Source organism: Ostrea edulis, chromosome 5, assembly GCF_947568905.1.
Source record: "Ostrea edulis chromosome 5, xbOstEdul1.1, whole genome shotgun sequence".
NCBI classification, from domain to species: domain Eukaryota; kingdom Metazoa; phylum Mollusca; class Bivalvia; order Ostreida; family Ostreidae; genus Ostrea; species Ostrea edulis.
The window spans coordinates 20,259,108-20,278,558 of record NC_079168.1 but is presented as its reverse complement, the minus strand read 5'-3'; the positions used below and the strand labels follow the sequence as shown (position 1 = coordinate 20,278,558).

The window sequence follows — 19,451 nt, the reverse complement described above, 5'->3', positions numbered from 1 at the left end:
GTACTCTCTTATTTTCACCCTAATAATACTCTTGAGCGATTTCGCCAAATTTCAAACTTGACCAGCACATATTGATAAAATTCTATTCAAAGAGAGGTAAATAATTAGCTCCGTTTTAAATTCATCCATTGTAAATGGTGGCGAATGGAGCAAATAGAAAATGGGAATGAAAATTATAATAATAAGATTTATATAGCACCTTATATAAAACAAATTACTCTAAGACGCTTTACAAGATTAAAAAGAGGAATGAAACAATAAAACACAATTAAATTAAATTAGATGGCATAAGATCTTATATCTGTAAAATTACCAAAATAAAACACTATAATTAAGATCAATAGCTAAAGTGTTTTTAAACACCGTGTATGTTGTGTGCTATGACAAGCCAATCCAGCGATCCCCTCCCTATGCTGACCTTCAGAGAGATGCAAACATTTATGACATATTGCTTTTGTAAGTGGTATGATGTACACTAAGGTGAAAGAAAGTTTGATAAATTTGATCGATTTACCAACAAGACTTGAGTTTTAATTTACTTTATCTGATAGCAATACATGTATACCTTTTACTACAGAAAAAGAGCGCAATACTGTCCATCAGTGAAATTTAAAAATTCTTAGCACTAGTATCAGATACATCCTAAGTCAAAAGATATACATCCTACATTTTATGTCAGGTAATTCTTTATAAACCTACACCAAACAAGAGCTCCGCAAGGAGAGGCATATCCTTTCGCAATGAGTGTCTACAAGCTTTTTCTATGAAGATCCGTCATGACCTTGAAGTTTGAACTTTTAACCCCAAATCAAATTGAGTTCTTTTTTTTTTTAACAAAGCTACAAAATCAATCGAGCAATATTGTAGTCTGTAAAGCGTTACACAGACATGTACATACTCACACAGGAAAGGTCTCGTTGCTACATATCCAATCTTGGGAGGGGGGATAATAAATAGAGCACATCTATATGGTGCGCAATATCCAATTACAAGTAAACAAAACTATTGGAATTTGTTTCTGTTATATACAAATATTTACCTAGTTATCAATGTTTACTTTTACAGACTTTTGCGCACCTACCAGTAAAGTGCACTTTGAGCGACATTTACGATAGTTCAGCTGTTCACACTTGAATAACGGGTCCTTCTTCATCGTGCTTTACCAAATTACATGTATAAGCTATATTAAAACAGAACACCACCCACAATTGCGAACTAGAGGGGATTTTGAGAAAATCCCAATGATTGATTATGAAGAAAGTGGAAACGACATGATTAAACACAGTGCGTATTGGAATTCTATTTTACAGTTCAGCATGTTTGCATGCAAAATATGATATAAACAACAGTACCGCAAACGGGGTATCATACGCCTGTCAGACAGTGATGACATCATACGCCTGTCAGACAGTGATGACATCATACGCCTGTCAGAGAGTGATGACATCATACGCCTGTCAGACAGTGATGACATCATACGCCTGTCAGACAGTGATGACACCATACGCCTGTCAGACAGTGATGACATCATACGCCTGTCAGACAGTGATGACATCATACGCCTGTCAGACAGTGATGATATCATACGCCTGTCAGAGAGTGATGACATCATATGCCTGTCAGACAGTGATGACATCATACGCCTGTCAGACAGTGATGACATCATACGACTGTCAGACAGTGATGACATTTCAGTGCAATACCTATATGTATAGTTGTGTACTAATTTTGACTACGCATAGCTCCGTTTACCTGATCAAGATATAGGGCTCACGACGGGTGTGACCGGTCGACAGGGGATGCTTACTCCTCCTAGGCACCTGATCTCATCTCTGGTGAGTCCAGGAATCCGCGTTTGCCCAACTCTCTATTTTGCATTGCTTATAGGAGTTATGAGATTGACCACTGTTCGTTATCTTCACCTTACATAGTACTATTTGCACTGAGTTGACCTAGAGTGTTCCAGAGTATCATGTTTATTTTCTTTTCATTAAAATTGACACATGTAGAAAGATTACGTAATGATTGCATCATTGTCTTTCAAGATTGTACTAGAAAATTCATTCGTATTATAAATACACTGAAATTCTTATGAAAGAAGCTATGGTTAGACATTTTTCCATTCAATTTCGATTATACTTGGAACTATGATTTTGGACTTACTAGTTTTTTTGTTTGTGTAAATTCTGTTTGGATTCATTGTTCGACTGCAGTAAGTTGGTATTTTGCTATTGTTACAATTTTTCTATCAATTATTAATTGTAAATGAATCTTATTAATTGTTTAATTGTCTTTTGTTAGTAATTCAGCTATATTAAGGGTTTGTTCTGACCCATAACAGTATCCATAGTGAGAGAAAGTCCAGGGCACTATTTGACATACTTCAAAGCCTAAAGTAGGTCACAGAGCACCAATTGAGATAAAATTCCAACTGAGACCGTATTTCTCTGAGCGGAAGATTGTGATTACATTTCAGGGCAATAACTGTATCAATAAACAATCTGGAAAACTTATCTACCTTTAGCCATACAGTAGGTCACGGTACACCAATCCCGCTTCAATGCAAACTTGACTCGTATTCCTTCGAAAGGAAGCTTGTGATCAAAATTCAAGGCAATATCTGTATCCGTAGCGAAAAAAGTTCGGAAAACTGTTTGATTTACTTTCAGCCCCAAAATAGGTCAGTATGCACCAATCCAGCTGAAATGCAATCTCACTTTTACACCTTTCTAGGTAGAAACTGTGACCATATCCCAACGCTGTACATACAGCCCTTGCGGAAAAAAGTATGGAAAACATTACCTCGGGCGGACACACGAACAACGCTATAACATGATACACGTCTGACAACGAGCATACAAACAAGTGCAGATATCATTTTGAAATGGTTCATAGGCTTGATTATCTTTCAGACTAGTTTTAACGTTAAACGCATTTAATAAGGATCTGGTTTTCTCAGAATCTGACTTACCATCGCCATGTTCTTATTCGGTTTATAGCGAGACCGAGGTATAATAAAAGGAGGCATATTACTCATGAGTAAGTGGCTGAATTATTGTAAACAATTGTTCATCCTCATGCCTTTAGAAGTAAAAATAGTGACACACTACGAGGCAGTGAATTTTTTATTTGAAACGTAAACATGAGCACCGAAGTGATCTAAATTTCAAAAGGAAAGATCATCATATCTGCACCATTACAAGTAATAGCTATCTATTCATTTCAAAATTCATTACCAATATTGTGGAAACCTAAGCTTCGAAATATTTTCGTTTTACATGTTTTCCTATCGCTATAAAACGTTGAGGAAAATCAGAACACGTTCCTGAAGTATACGTGTATATAACCTCGAAATGAATATTAGATATAGTTTATTATTCTTAGCATGAACTATTACTCATGCATGTAGCTTTTCACGTTAAAGTTGGGACCAAATTGATCATGAGTCCTTGCCATACCCTTACATTTTATACATACCTTTCATCTTAACAGTTTTCTTAGATGCTCTATTCTTTGCTTGGAATGGCCCTTCAAATTTTAAATCGAACATTGTATATTTTGTATGAACTTGGCTTAAATGAAGTCAAGAGAATACAACATGCATGTTGAAGGTCCGATTGTAATTGAAACATTTTATCATTAAACATGAACAGATGTACAGAACTCTGACACTAACTCATTTTCTCACACACGGCAGAATGTAGCTGTTGACACGAGTTGTCTGTCCATAAAGAGTTGGAAATGAACATAGCTACACATTCTTCATCGCCCTCAATCTGACTTTCAGGATCACCTACATAACATTGATAAGACCTGTTATTCTAAATGGATACAAGCCATAACAGTCACTCCAAGTAGAGCAAACTTCTTTAATAAATCATACGGTAAATCTAATTCATTATCCATTTCTATTGTCAATTATTGTGTTTTATTACATGAAAAGCTTACCTGGGAACCAGTTGTAATAGACAAACGCACCACCGTCCGTCCACTGAAATCCCCTTCCCTCTGTACGAGAATTTGCACCAATCCATACAGATCCCCATATACCATCGGGCTTTATTAAACCTATAAAAGTACATGACCTTCAATATGTTCTGCTGCATGATTAATGCAAGGTGAAGATAACGAACAGTGATCAATCTCATAACTCCTACAAGCAATACAAAATAGATAGTTGGGCATCAGCAAAACATGCGAGAGAGAAAAAAGTTTAACTGACCAGTAATAAATTTTTGTTCATTTGCGTCGTCAATACTGATGAGATGGGCGCCCATTTGTTGACATTTATCTTCAGCCGACTGCCACGTCAGAAGTTCGCCGATGAAATAAAAGCAAGAAGATTCCTTGTCATCCACCCATCCTTTTCCACATTCAGAGGATCCACGATTATAATCTTTAAGATATGGTTATAATTCAGATAATCATCATGCACTTACACATTGCTATAAGCTTCACCTAAAGTCCCGTTTACAACCTACTCTCTTACTCTGAGAACGAAATGAAATGTAAGATAAAATTCAATATCTAAAACTTTTATCTTGATTCTGGAATTCAAGAAAATGAATTATTTATGCGATTAATGTAAACAGAATTTTTATAGGTAAGTGGAATTCCAATGATATGCCTACGTGTTTTCTTTATGTATTCTGTTATAGATTTTCAGTTTAAAATTAGATGGTTTGAGCGAGAATATTTCTTGTTCTTTGTAATTACCTGTAGGTGCAAGCGGACTAATTTGATTTCCAACGATAATTGATCATAGATCACCAGAACAAAGTGAACAGTAACTACTCTGTAAATATTGAAATGATATATCGCTAAATGCTACATTCTCGGTAAACTGTCCACCCCTTTAAACAGGTCTTTTTTTCGTCCAAGAGCCAGCCGGTTTAGAGAAATTTCACTGTATAAAATACAGAACTGGGCAAACACGGACCCCTGGCTATAACAGAGGTGGGAACTAGTGCTTAGGAGGAGTAAACATTCCCTGTCGACCGGTCACACCCGTTGTGAGCCCTATATATTGATAATGTAAATGGAGTTATACGTAGTCAAAACCAGTGTGCCAAAAAGGCCTAACAATCGGTATGAAACACGTCGGACAGCTTTTGATCCAATGCAAGGTTATATTGGGAAAGTAAATGGTATTAACGACCATAAAATGTGCAAAATGCGGACTTTAAACGAGACTGTTGAAACCCCTGTAAAATCAACTTGTTTTTCAGTAACCTGCCTCGATTCGAAAATAATTATACGTAAAACAAACTCTTGCGTATCGAATCCATTGAATGTCATGATAAGTGTCGTTGAATGATTTCTGTTCATTCATTTTTATCATAATTTAAGCTGCATACACTTTAAAATCTAAAAAGCAGTTACTTAACTTTCCATAAAAAGGAAAGAAACACAAGTAAAAAAAATATGTATAGCTTTGTAGTAAACGAAAATATGACATCAAAATGATGTACATGTACATGTTTTTCTAAATACCTAAACGAATATTCCTCTTCATATTAAATATCCAGTTCAATGTCCCAACATCATGGGTACAGACGACACTAAATGGCTCGGAACAAAACGCATCGGAATGCCACGTCCCTTTTCTATCTGTGAAAGAAGAATCCGTCATCACATCTCATAAATTCCGGAAAAGATGACCAAGAATGAGTTCATAATGACGATGTATGGAAGGATTTACAACATGTATCCCTTTCCAGAAGATATCTCAATAATACAGATATACTGTAATTCAATCCAGTGTAAACTGAATATACATTGTACAATACTATGAGAACAATAGTATATTATTGTTGGTGGATAAATAATGAAAAGTACCTATATCCATATAGCCACATTCTCCTGAATTGCTGGCGTTTGCAAATTGTCTATACGAGACCCTTCTAGTTTCAGAGGAGTCCCATCTCCATTTCCAGTACTTCTCTGTCGAATCATCGTTTCCTGTATGAAAGAAATCCGTGTATTTGAAGAAACGAGTCAGTCCATGAATAAAGTTTTGCATAGTTCAGATATTAAATATATCTATGCATGCATATTCCTAACTTCAGCTTAAAATTCATCTCCCTATTCAAAGAAATGTATGATTTTTTTCTATGATTTTATTCTAGGGAATAAAGAAGACATTTCTGGTTCTGCTGTGAGACATAAACATGATACATGGGTAATAATGAATATTGCTACATAAAAATGGGAAGCTATTGATTGAGAACCTGAAATCATCCAGTTGTGCATGAAGTTGTAAGTTTGTCGTTAATGAAAAGGTGGAGATAGGGAACAGTGATCAATCCCATAACTCCTAGAAGGAATACAAATCAAGAGTTAGGCAAACATGGTCCCTTGGATAAATCATATGTGTAATCCGGTGCTTATGTTCAATTAAGTATCCAAATATCAAGCAAATTTGACCCGGTTGTGACTTTTATTTCCAGTTCACTGGGTATTATCGAATCGACGTATGCTGTTAACAGATAAAACGTCATCGATGTATTTCAATGTCGAGCTGAATATGTTTCTTCATCTCTTTTTAAAGATGTTGAATAAATCCTGCCTTCCGGCCATGCACAGCAAGATATTTTAACTTCTCATGTAGAAGTACAAAAGCAGGACAGCTAACAAAAGAGCACAATTCGTGTCCAGACGAGTTCAAACAAACTGCTGGAAGACCTGATCACCAAAGACTGCATATATATATATATATGTGTGTGTGTGTGTGTGTGTGTGTGTGTGTGTGTGTGTGTGTGTGTGTGTGTGTGTGTTAGTCCCCGAGGGTCTCTACTGCCCAGTAACTAAGCACTTCGTTACTAGCTTGAAAATACGGATGTATATTTAAATGCTGACATAAAATTTAGAAATTCATTTCAAAATTAAGGCTTATCTCCCTCATGCATAGCTCTTATCCTTGGACGAATTTGGCTCCAGTTTTTGGCACTCTAGTTTTTCTTTCAACTCTTACAATTTTATTGTTATTTCGAATTTCCAAATTGTAGGCTTGAGCATCACTGAAGAACCATTATTTGTCGAAATGTGCATCTTGTGCATCAAAATTGGTACCGTATAAGTTTTACATCAATGAGGAACTCCAGCATCTTATCAATATCAACGTCATAGTGTTTGCGTATACAGTTAGAGTTGTGTTTCACAAGGTAATTTTAATGATTGATTAGTATATATGAATATTCCCGAGCTCCATTTTTGTTCATGAAGCAGATATCTGTGAAGTAAACAAACCTATTAATTTATCGTGAGGAATAGTGGTGTGGGGTGTCGAACGTTTTATGCTTTGGTGTTTTAAATTTTGGAAAAGTTTCATTTAATTTACATCACTTCTTAAATATGCTTTAGTACAATACATTTGAAGTTTCTCCTTCAAAGCAATTAACATTTTCGTCAGGAGTAAAGATATGTACTTGGAAGAACATTTACTGAATCCTGCAATTTATATCCGTTTAAAGGGGTTTTATGAGTTTTGGAATTACGTTTAGGTTCGGTACCTCAAATTCGTTCGTCCCATCCACTGGTGTATTAAATGTGTTTAAAACTGAGACATGATTCTGAAGAATTTCGCTTTTAGAAAGGAAACTTGGGGCATAAGTTAAATTACCAAATAGGGAATTAAAGCCAAGTTATTCTAAAATGATGAGCCTTACAAATAAAGACAATGTTGTCACAAGCTTTGTAAGCATGCAGTACAGATTCCTCATGTGACCTATCTAATTTTTTCATCACCTCTCCTTTCACTTACTTGTTAATTCAAATCGAAATAGAGCGCTTTTTTCTATCGTTGACATAAAAGTATGTACCGCCATGTGGTACTACGAAAGAAAATATTTTACGGTTTGACTATTGAGATAAATGTTTTAAAGTTTGATTGTTGGGATAAAATGTTTTACGGTTTGACTGTTGAGATAAAATGGTTTACGGTTTGACTCTTGAGATAAAATGTTTTAAAGTTTGATTGTTGAGATAAAATGATTTACGGTTTGACTCTTGAGATAAAATGTTTTACGGTTTGACTGTTGAGATAAAATGGTTTACGGTTTGACTGTTGAGATAAAATGGTTTACGGTTTGAATGTTGAGATAAAATGTTTTACGGTTTGACTGTTGAGATAAAATGGTTTACGGTTTGAATGTTGAGATAAAATGTTTTACGGTTTGAATGTTGACATGAGCGAAGCCCCTTAACATTTTACAACATGACATTCGTCATTTGATCCGTTTATTCAGTCAACAAGTGATTATTTCAAGAATATGCATCGGACATTCAAAATGTCCGTCGGATAGGACGTTAAAGGAGTCCATGTCAAAGATCACAACCCGCTTGGCACGCAAAAGATCTTTTTCCTTATTTTCAAAAATGCGTAGGCTCACTGGGGGGGGGGGGGGGGGCCATCAGGGAAACTAAATCACTCACAACCAAACACATTTCAATTAGCTACCCGTCGTGAAATGACTGAAATATTACCAAAATGGCGTAAAACCATGATCAATCAATCATTCATTCAGCAAGAACAACCAGTGAATTATGACGTCATATCACCGTGGCTGTTTTTTCTTTCACACTAGGCAATATGATCAAAAACAAAACGTACGAATGTATGAAAAGGCTTGCTCACATTGGTTATAAATATATATTATTGTCAGGCTTCTATAACTACAGCTAAAAATGCACACAATGATAGTATGCTTGTTCAAGTTGTTGACAGCAGACGATGCCAAGTTGGTTGGTTGTACATTGTTTAACGTCCTGATCGAGAATTTTTCACTCATATGAAGACGTCACCATTGCCAGTCAAAGGCTGCAAAATTCAGGTCTATGTTCGGCACTTGCGGCTTTTGAGCAGGGGGATCTTTGTCGTGCCACACATGGTGCGACACGTGGTCTGGGGTTTTTTCGGTATCGTCCGAATGAGCGCCCCATTAAGCCGCCTTTTATGACAAGGAATGGGTACTGAGGACCTCTTCTAACCTGGACCCTAATGGGATCCGTCAGTCACGGAAAGAGGCGAATGATAAAGAGTGAATAATCATATTTAGCTTAAAATTTACGGAAGCTAGTAATAGGTTGTTTGAACATAAAACATAAAATCAATGCGCCACAACAATTTACTAGTGAATTGAATTAATTTTTCTGATGATTCCGGTAAGTTCCTATGAATTTGGGGCACTCGCAACTTCTCGGGTTTTTCCGTCAAGTGATTTTTTCACTTGCCGTAAAGGCCTGAGAATTTCAAATTGTATTCGGGGATGACTTGGCAAAAAATCGTTGTATCGTGATTTCATATATTTCAAACCGGTATATAACCAATAGTAGAGCTTAAGTGATACTTGCAATATGCCATCCGTGACTCGATGATTACTTTTAAAGCAGGCAATCTTACATAATTGACGGGGTGTCCTTAGAACGAAATTTCGGTGAGAAAAATGTGATAGTTTTGGAGTGACGGTGACATTTTCCAGAGCACTAAGGATAATCCTCATCTTCAGCTGATTAAGAGCAAATCATGACTTACCTGTGTAATCATTGTAGCGAGCTTCGTTTGTTAATAGACACTTTTAGAGATGTCTCCATACGTTGTGTTCACTTATTGCATGATTCTCATGCACCCACTTCACCACTTATTAACAAATTTTATCCTTACTTCGCAGATTAAGCCAAAATTTCCCATCATTTCCAATGCCAGTTCTTTGAAGTTGCAGGAAGTCTTGTAGAAATGATTCATCTGTCGCACTAAAATACAGATTTATAACTAACAGAGAGATTATCAACAGAACAGTATATGTAAAACGTTAGCCTTTGAATAGTACTGACCTGTGAATCTCTAATAAATTTGAGTCTATTTTCCTACACTGATCTCTAGCGTTCCACAATGATGTTTGCAAGTCATCTAAAAGTTTATAACATTTGTTCTGATGGTAGAACCAACCTCCTGAACAGGTACCTATAACGATATGAATATTTATCAAACGATTGAACCATATATGATGACTTAAATCTTTGCAAGTAAATTTGTGCTTACATTTTGAATAAAGTAGCAACTTCCTACATGATAACTACAGATTTTACATCATAGGATTATGGCTTCAACTATCTGTATTCTTATTCTTCTTCCAAAATAACATTGAACTCTTTATCAAGATGTTTCTTGTTACACCGTGTTGTAAAGACACGGCTTTTAGACGTATGTTTTCGAAAAGAAAGCAAACGTTTTATAAAGAATTTCGCCAATAAGAGACTAAAATATCAATATGATTTATAGATTTATCAAACTTGAGAAGAATTATAAAATTGATTGATTGGTTGTATGTTGCTTAACGTCTCTCTCGAGAATTTTTAATTCATAGGAGACATCACCACTGCCGGTGAAGGGCTGCAAAATCTAGGCCTATGCTCGGCGCTTATGGCATTTGAGCAGAGAGGGATCGTCATCGTGCAACACCTGCTGTGACACTGGGCCTCGGTTTTTGCGCTCTCATCCAAAGGACCACCCCCATTTAGTCGCCTCTTACGACAAGTAAGGTGGCGCTGAGGACCTATTCTAACCCGGATCCCCACGAGCCTATAGAATTGATCACAAATCCAAATAAAATTTATCACAAATTCAGATTCTATTGTTTTCCCAAAGAACAAGTAGTTTTCTTGGCAATTATATTTCAAGTGTGATAAATTGAAATCAGAAAAGAAACAGAGCTAGACTTTTTCATGCCATTGCTGCCAAAGAAAATTCCACTATGATGTGCTAAAACTTTGGATAGGCTTCAGTAAGAATACCATACCATAAAGCAGATCGTGCATGCACCTCGTGTCATCATTTGTATATTCGTGTTATTTTCAAAGCAATGGTTACCTTTTCATTCCTAGATTTGAATATTTGGTTGGGCTTGGATGTTTACTTCATAAAATCTTTCTTAATTGATATCATAATGCAGTACTCATTCAAAAAATGTAGCCCGCATGCTCTTTGGTACGGGTTTGAGATCGTTTGGACATAGCAGGTACGCAATGTAGAAGTCATTTTTAAAAGTAAAAATTCATATGAAAACTTTCATTCAAATTTATGATATGTGCTTAAATTGATTTATAAAACTTGATTATAAAGTATATTACCTTGTCGTTTTCGGCACGCAAATTTCTTTTCCATTTCACAACTTATTGGTATCCAATTATCGTGTGCCGACGCTGTTCTATTATCTGCCTGCTTTAGTAGTATGCATGAATCATTTTTGAATCTACAATTTGATAGTGAGGTGTGAATAAACATCTCAAGTATTTCATTTACATATTGTAAATCTAAAAGATGTTAAACTTTTAAAGGACATGAAAGACATCAGTTATTATAAATTACCTTGCATTCTTATACAGTCGGTGCCAGTAGAATGTTTTTACTGGAACTTGAAAAGCTGAGTAATTGGTATATACCCAATCCTAAATACAGAATACATGTCAATTACTTGATGATTTATATAAAGACTAGCGACATGATTTGCAAAAGACCAAATTCAAACAATTCCATTACTCAACAAAACTACTATTGTTGTATAATGAAGGTATAAGGTGTTTATTTTATACTTTGATTTAAAGAAGATATGTGTTACTGCTATTATATCAATGGTTCCCAAGGTTTATATTCATTTCTTTATAATCATATAAAATATTTAATGACAGTTGGTTGAGAACTCGATATCTTGATTTTATTGGCAAAAACAAGTTTAATGTAGCCAGAAAACGTTGATAAATCTTTCGCTTAATATGTTTATTTGAAATCTAACCCCATTCAGATACTTGATACCCATCCACAAATCTGATTTTTCCTCAGTAGCTAGACGACTCATAGCAGATTGCATCTGAGGACTGTCAATAACTGGAAGTTTAGCCAACTGGTGGTTACACCAAACTCTGAAACACAATTAACAGACAGGTGTGGTATATCTGATGCATTAATACAATTATCATCCACATCTAAAGTTACCTGTGTGTGTGTGTGTGTGTGTGTGTGTGTGTGTGTGTGTGTGTGTGTGTGTGATAATATAATATATGATATATATATATATATATATATATATATACTAGCGGAAAAAAGAAACTGCTATAATTTTTCTATATTTATTATATTTATAAAATGTAAACAATCGATAAAGGTGATGTTTTTGAACAATATCGGATAGTACCCGACTCAGATGCACGGACGTTTTCATGGTTATTGAACACAGGTTGTTTATTGAAGTGTTCGTACGCACGAGTTTTACTGGCCAATACTGTTTGGAGTAACAAGTGTAAGGAGTTTGTTTGGACACTATTCGTTAAGGAAAGCACTTTAGTTTTGACAAAATTTACCCTTCTGTCATGCCACGACTCAGCGAAAACCAATGTAATCGGGCTGTTGGGAAGCTTCAAGCTGGATTGGCACAAAATATCGTAGCAAGACACTGGAGTTCATCGGAACACCATCCAGTCATTATGGAGACGTTCCCAACAATCTGGTAACACTCGGGATCGACCACGTTCTGGGCATCCTTGTGTGACGTCGCGTCGACAGGACAACCACATTAGATTTGTGCACCTGAGAAATCGTTTTCAGACAGCAAGTTTGACTGCTCGTAGCATTCCTGGACTTCGACCAATCAGTCCAAGAACTGTGCGTAATCGTCTGCGCGAGCACAACATCAGACAAAGACGTCCAGCGGTGCGCCCAATACTGTTTCAACGTCATCGTATCGCTAGACTAGCGTGGTGCAGACGACATTTGCTATTCAGAATACAGGACTGGACCAATATTCTGTTCACTGATGAATCCAGATTTCATTTGGATAGCAATGACGGTCATTGTAGAGTGTATCGTCGTGTTGGGGAGCGGTACCAGGACGCTTATGTTGTGCACCGTCGACAATTCGTTGGAGGTAGCGTTATGGTGTGGGGTGCCATAACAGCACATTGAAGGACCCCTCTACAAATTGTCAATAGAAATCTCACCGGTGTACGCTATCGAGACGAAATTATTCAGCGCCTTGTGATACCCATCATACAGAGACAGCAAAATCACAACACTCTGCAGCAAGACAATGCAAGGCCACATGTTGCACGTGTAGTCGGGGACTTTTGTGTTCAATAGAATGTCGATTTCTTGCCTTGACCAGCTGTTTCCCCCGATTTATTGCCGATCGAGCACGTCTGGGATGAAATGGAATCACGTCCACGCTGTTTATCAAATCAGCCAGTGACAATGGCTGGTTTAGGCCAGGCTTTAGCCAACATCTGGAACAACATCTCTCAAGCATTTCTGAACACTTTAGTGGTATCAATGACGCGTCGTTGTCAAGCATACGTGAATGCAAATGATGGTCACACGCGTTATTAACTTTGTTAATTCAAGTTCGAATACCAGTGTCTTTCGAGTGTGCTGAAATTGACGTTATTCGACATTAACAATATTGGATTATGAAATGTTGTAAAGAATACATTTCTTAACAGTATTACAAAAAATAAAATTTGTTCATTGTTACTTTTATCATTTTTTCATACATTAGATAATGCAGTTTCTTTTTTCCGCTAGTATATATTATTCCTGCTAGTACTGTCGCATTACGGCTCTTCAGGCAGTTTGTCTTCAATGTTTCAAAGTTACATAACAACCTTGAAAAGTAAACGTTCATTGTAACGTCATAATAACGTTGAGTAGCGGTGTTGACGATTTAAAGTCATAATCATGTACACATTGCGCCACAAACAATAGCACAACGTATGCAATGATATTGGGCTACATAGAATAAATGCATTTAAAGCTATTTACGATTAAGTTTAGGTTTTAAAAGGCTAGATGAAATAATCTTCCTTTGCTAAACGAAGATTTCATTGTTATTCGGAATTTTAATGAAAGGGAATGAAAAAAAAATTTCCGCATTCGGAAAAAAATGTTCACAGCATGGCGTTTGACGGTCACTTTGATATCTGATTTGTTGTTTGTGGACACGAACCTGCGCATTTGATTTACTGGTCTGTCCCATGTAAAATTCTTTGCAAGTCGGGCAAATTAAAATTTCCAATTTGCAGTTCATTGAGACGTTGGCGCGGATTTCTATTCCCGATTTAAGCTGGATTTTGTTTCCTTCCTTGAGGCACAGGTTCCGCATCTAGGGGCGCCACATTTCTGAACAGATGTAATATACTCCCGGATTTTGGGCTTTGGGTTAGCATCATTTTAGATCGGGGGTCTGTCGTCGGCTGTTGATAATATCTCTAAGGTTGTATTATTTTCTTCATATTATCAGATTGTTCCAAAATTGGAAAGAAACGTTTGGTATCAAAAAGTATATTTTTGTTACCGGGGTTATGTGTAACTACAAAACAAAGTTTCCTGTTGTCTTTGGAATTAGTGGTTCGGCGCGGATTACGGAGATCCTGTATTGAAATTTTAGTTAAGTTTTCTATTCTAGCCTTGATTAGGTTCAACAGGTAATTTTGCCTTAGTAGATATACTTTTAATTCTTTTAAACGTCTAGAACGTAGAGTTTTTTCGGTGATAAGGGTACAGATTCTACGTGGTAAATTAAAAGGAATATCGCGTTTAGGGTGAGAGGGGTGGCACGATCTGAAATCCAAGTATTGATGCGTGTCCCTGGGTTTACAATATAAATACGTGGTTATACTGGGCCCCTACTTTATCATAAGTAAATCTAAAAATGGTAGTTCCTTGTGATTTTTCTTCATTGTAAATTGTGTTCAGCTCAAAATAAAGGACACCACAGAGTCGTCCACTTCTGCTTCATACTTAGATATTTTATTGAAAGTAGACATTAAAGCTGACATGAATTAATAAATATAGTATAGTTCTATATGTCCGCCATATTTCTTTGCTAATCCGCCATATTAGTTGGATATTCTATTGTTATATGTATCAGGGTCCGCATGGTATATAAGGGTACGAGTTGTGCTACGCTTCACTTCACATCAGTGTCTTCGATTTACCTGTGCGGGTAGCTTCGACAGGTAACACGTACATCTCCGATACTAATTTATAGGACACCAAGAAGAAATGAAATCACATTTTGAAACACCATGCAGTGCTCAAAATTACAATAAACATATCGTACAGTAGTAAATCATTCTAAAAGCTTTGGATAAATAAATATAGAATGCCTTTTCTTTACGTGAATGTGGTACGTTTGCAATAAATACGTCAAAACTATACAAAAACGCGGAGAAATATTTCATCTATTATCTAGATCTTTTGATGAAATGGAATAAACAAAGGGTATAAAATCTATACCATTCACACTTACTTCAAGCAAAATGCAAATACATAAATGCTACTATACGAAAAAAGAAGACATAGTCATGTATGCTCGCCATGAAAAAGCATCGAATGCGGATGATTATTTACCTGGGTCTACTCGTAATATCTGTAAAGGACCGAAGATGTACGTGTACACTTGTCGAAAATACTCAAAGTAGTAGTAAAACTCCCTTTATTAGCATAATCCATGAAACAAAACGGTACACTCCATTTGTATTCCAACAGTAAACAACATTGTCCATTGTACAGACTGCGACACACTTAGCCCGTGCCGATCAGCTATCTTCAATCAGGGGAAGTATCAGAGTAGAATATTTACCCTGTATTGTGCATGAATCCTTATACCGTATGATTTGCTTTTCAGAGTATTACAGATTTATAAATCAGGAAATCTTTTAGGTACATAAATTGTTTGTGCATAGATAATTTGCATATACAACACTGCAAGAGTGTATGTATGGAGAGAGAGAGAGAGAGAGAGAGAGAGAGAGATTCAAACGATGATCTTGTAATAATCGCGCTCTTATTAAGACAAATGATATCGTTAATTCAATACATGTATAACAGAACAGTAACTCAATATTGCTCTCATTAATTGATATTACAGATTTATTTGATTCATTTAAGGTATTCCATGTATAATGAAAGGATAATGAACAATTTTGAAGGATTTAAATCAACATAAAAGTTTATTGTTAAATAATGATGAAAGTGAAGCACATGAAATTCACATGACTGGTAAATGATTAGAAGCTGACCTTTTTGCACTTAAGACTATTTGGAAGAGTTGTCTGCCCTTTGTAAAAATAAGAAAAATCTAATTTTCTAAAAATGTGTGTGGTCAATGATTAATTTTATTTCAGATTTTCATAAAAAGAAAGTGTATGTAACTTTCTACCAAGAGATAATTATGAAAATATAATTTCTTTTTAAAATATTGTAATAAAATATGCTTTTCCCATATACTTCAATGTTAAATTCTAGGTGAAATGAATTAAGCAGTAAACAAAATTTTGAAAATTCCTATGGTGGATTATTTTTATTTGATGAACCCTTCAAAATGATACCATGATTACAAATATTCCACCATCCATTTATTAGATATGAAATATGGTCATTATACATTGAATACCTTAAAGCACGGAATAATTAAAAATTAAACATATCTTTAAATAATGTTATTTTCAATTCAATTACTTCATTTTATGCTAATTTGGTACTTAGTAGATCTTATATATCTATGCCATTTTGCTTTATTACATTCTGCGTCGGATGCAAATTGTAGTAATGCAAAATGTAATACATTGTAATTGAGTTTATCATATGCGTAGTTATCAAGCACATAGAATTTTTTTTATTTAAACATATTTTATTGAGAAACTCAACAGGATTGGGCAACAGGCATAGCCTATATATGTAGGCCCTCTCCCAAATACAAAGGTCAAAGTACTTAGAATCAAGGGGAGGGGCCAATAGTGTCTGTCCCCCCACCTTTGATAACAATATCCACTTTGTTGTTGTTGTTTTTTTTGTTTTTTGTTTTTTATGTTTTCCGCCACACTTAACAGTTTTTCAGTTATCTGGTGGCGCCCAGTTTTTGTTGGTGGAAGAGAGAAACCAGATACAATGTACCTGGGAAGAGACCACCGACCTCCGAAAGTAAACTGGGAAACTTTCTCACTTACCGGCGCGAGCGGGTTTCGAACCCGCGCCGACAGATGCAGAAGTGAGAGGCCGTTATTTTGTGATGTAAATAAAAATATATTGGGTGACGACCCCCTCTCCCCAAAATTGACCCCAGCTTGAAAGTTCTGATATAATAGTAGAAGACACACACCACCACCAATTAAGAAAATGAAGATATTATGAGGCACTCATAGTAGAGGACTCTAACCACCCCATCCCATCCCCAACAATGGAAGAAAATAAAGTGTAGGGGGAAATTATTGAGGCAGTCAAAATAAAAGACTCTTGTAACCCTTCGCCCCCACATTAGGACTTTGAACATCGGATAAAACATCTTGGTTTGTTTGAGTTTTATGTTTTATTTTATTGATGTTTTCGTTCATCTTTTTAATTATTATTTTGAATGGCAAGGAATTTTAAAGAATCCAATTTTCCATTTTTTTTCTTCCTGTTGTACCCCCCCCCCCCCACCCCATGAAAAATGACGATACATGTCTGGTTATTACATGTACATTTTGCTTTTCAACACTTGCATGCATACTAATTGTATGGTGTAGAATTGCACCCTTTACCAAGTTTTCCTTCATTTACCCAGTGTAAGGAATGATAAACCAAAATCACAAAACAAAATGCATAAAGACCAAGATATTTTCAAGCGTAGGAACTTCATTCACGAATACATAAATACATGTATTCAGAAAAATCGCATGCATGCATTGCAGGACTATAGCATATCTGTGTTCTAACGTTTCTGTAACATGCCATAATGATTACTTTCATTTCGGAGATCTGGCGCAATGGATATATTCTGAAAATAGACATACCGCTGTACGTCGAAATTTCAAATTCAAATGTATTCGATAAGATGTTAGTATTCATAAATTAGTAAAATTCGTGTTGAGGTTTTTTTTAAAATATATGATGGATATGCAAAAGGCAAAAGTATCAACATTTTTTAGTATCGATATCTATGATCACGAAAAAACATTATAATGTATATCCGGATTCATATGCCGATTTAGAGATCAATAAAAACAAAGCTGCATAGTTTGGGGGAGGGGGTTCAAATGAGTCTGATGAAATTAAAAGAAGGAACCCCACATTTGCATTCAAACTAGATGTACTTCAAAATGATTTTATTTCTGCTCTGACTGAAAGCATGATTCTAAATTCGGGAACGAATCTTGCATACAAAATAATCATTAGGGGAACACATAAATCCGAGCTCCTTTGGAATTTAATAAAATGCAGATATGCACCTTTCTTTCAACACGAATTGATGTTGTTTCAGGCACGTATACAGGAGGTTGGGGTGGACAGGGAGGCTGGGCTGGTCTGCTCTCCCCACTTTTTTTGACAATTTACTTTTTTCCGTTATTCTAACATACAAAGTCAGTATTTTCTACACGCACAGTTAAAACTGATATTTTTTTTAAATTTGTAATGAATTCATTTATAAACATCAACTCCTGTAAGTTTTTAATATATTGTCAATAACAAATTTTTGAATAGGTGAAAATTTTTAATGCTTGTAAGCTTACCATTATATCAATGATCAATTTTCTTTCCTTCTGTGAAATGATATATTGTACATCGAAGTAGGACAGTCTCTCTCTCTCTCTCTCTCTCTCTCTCTCTCTCTCTCTCTCTCTCTCTCTCTTCCAATCAATGAATATGGACAAACGGAGACCGTAAATAATTATGTGGTTCCCAAAGAAACAATAAAACTATATTTTCGTTTATACATTTCCTTTTATATGTGTCTTTGTGTAATCAAATGTTTATTATGGATTGCAAATGTAATACCCGCATTTTTAAACAGATGTATATTTTCGATCATTATTCCCTTATTTGTATATCCAAGTTTGTATATGATCACCAATAAATTTTGAATTGAGCACGCAATATATCCAACCAGATGCTCAGTGTATATGATTAGATTCCCGATTTCTATAAACTGCAAAACCTCGACCAGACAAGCATTCAATACAGGAAAAATGTTCGACTCTGACATCTCCCCCGATTGAATACACCCTATTTGGCACGGGTGAAGTGTGTCGCAGTCTGTATAATGGAATGACAACTTGTTGTAAAGTTCTAACGAGATACAAATGGAATTTATCATTTTGTTTCGTGGATTTATCGGAATAAAGAGAATCTAATATTTTTGGTAAGTGCACATCTCCATTACCTGTTGAATAGACGTCCGTATTTGATACGAGTTTTTTTTTTTGTCGAATATGCCACGTGCATTAGATCGGTAAAGTTGGTTACTAGTAACCAGCTACTAGTAACTGGCTACTTAAAAAGAGAAAAGTTGGCTACTAGTAGCCAGCTACTTGAACCAGGAAAAGTTAGCTACTAGTAGGCAGTTACTAGTAGCCAACTACTAAAAGTAAGAAAAGTTAGCTACTCGTAGCCAGCTACTACAAAATATAAAAGTTATAATTACTGA

At 35.7% G+C, this 19,451-nt stretch overlaps 1 protein-coding gene across 3 annotated transcripts in view; it reads right to left on the bottom strand.

Moving 5' to 3' along the window:
* Nucleotides 1–19,451, bottom strand: part of LOC125651498 (macrophage mannose receptor 1-like) — a 97,368-nt gene that overhangs the window by 63,239 nt on the left and 14,678 nt on the right. For all 3 annotated transcript variants that reach the window (XR_008803460.1, XM_048880119.2, XM_056166951.1), the window contains exons 6-16: nucleotides 11,790–11,916; nucleotides 11,366–11,445; nucleotides 11,128–11,249; nucleotides 9,832–9,961; nucleotides 9,662–9,750; nucleotides 5,839–5,961; nucleotides 5,494–5,610; nucleotides 4,223–4,396; nucleotides 3,949–4,068; nucleotides 3,677–3,793; nucleotides 3,478–3,528 (exon numbers count right to left, since the gene is read on the bottom strand). Coding sequence is in view for 2 of the 3 variants with exons in the window: in XM_048880119.2 (XP_048736076.2) it covers nucleotides 3,478–3,528; nucleotides 3,677–3,793; nucleotides 3,949–4,068; nucleotides 4,223–4,396; nucleotides 5,494–5,610; nucleotides 5,839–5,961; nucleotides 9,662–9,750; nucleotides 9,832–9,961; nucleotides 11,128–11,249; nucleotides 11,366–11,445; nucleotides 11,790–11,916 (1,250 nt within the window). In the remaining variant the exon portion in view is untranslated. The remainder of the gene's footprint in view (nucleotides 1–3,477; nucleotides 3,529–3,676; nucleotides 3,794–3,948; nucleotides 4,069–4,222; nucleotides 4,397–5,493; nucleotides 5,611–5,838; nucleotides 5,962–9,661; nucleotides 9,751–9,831; nucleotides 9,962–11,127; nucleotides 11,250–11,365; nucleotides 11,446–11,789; nucleotides 11,917–19,451) is intronic.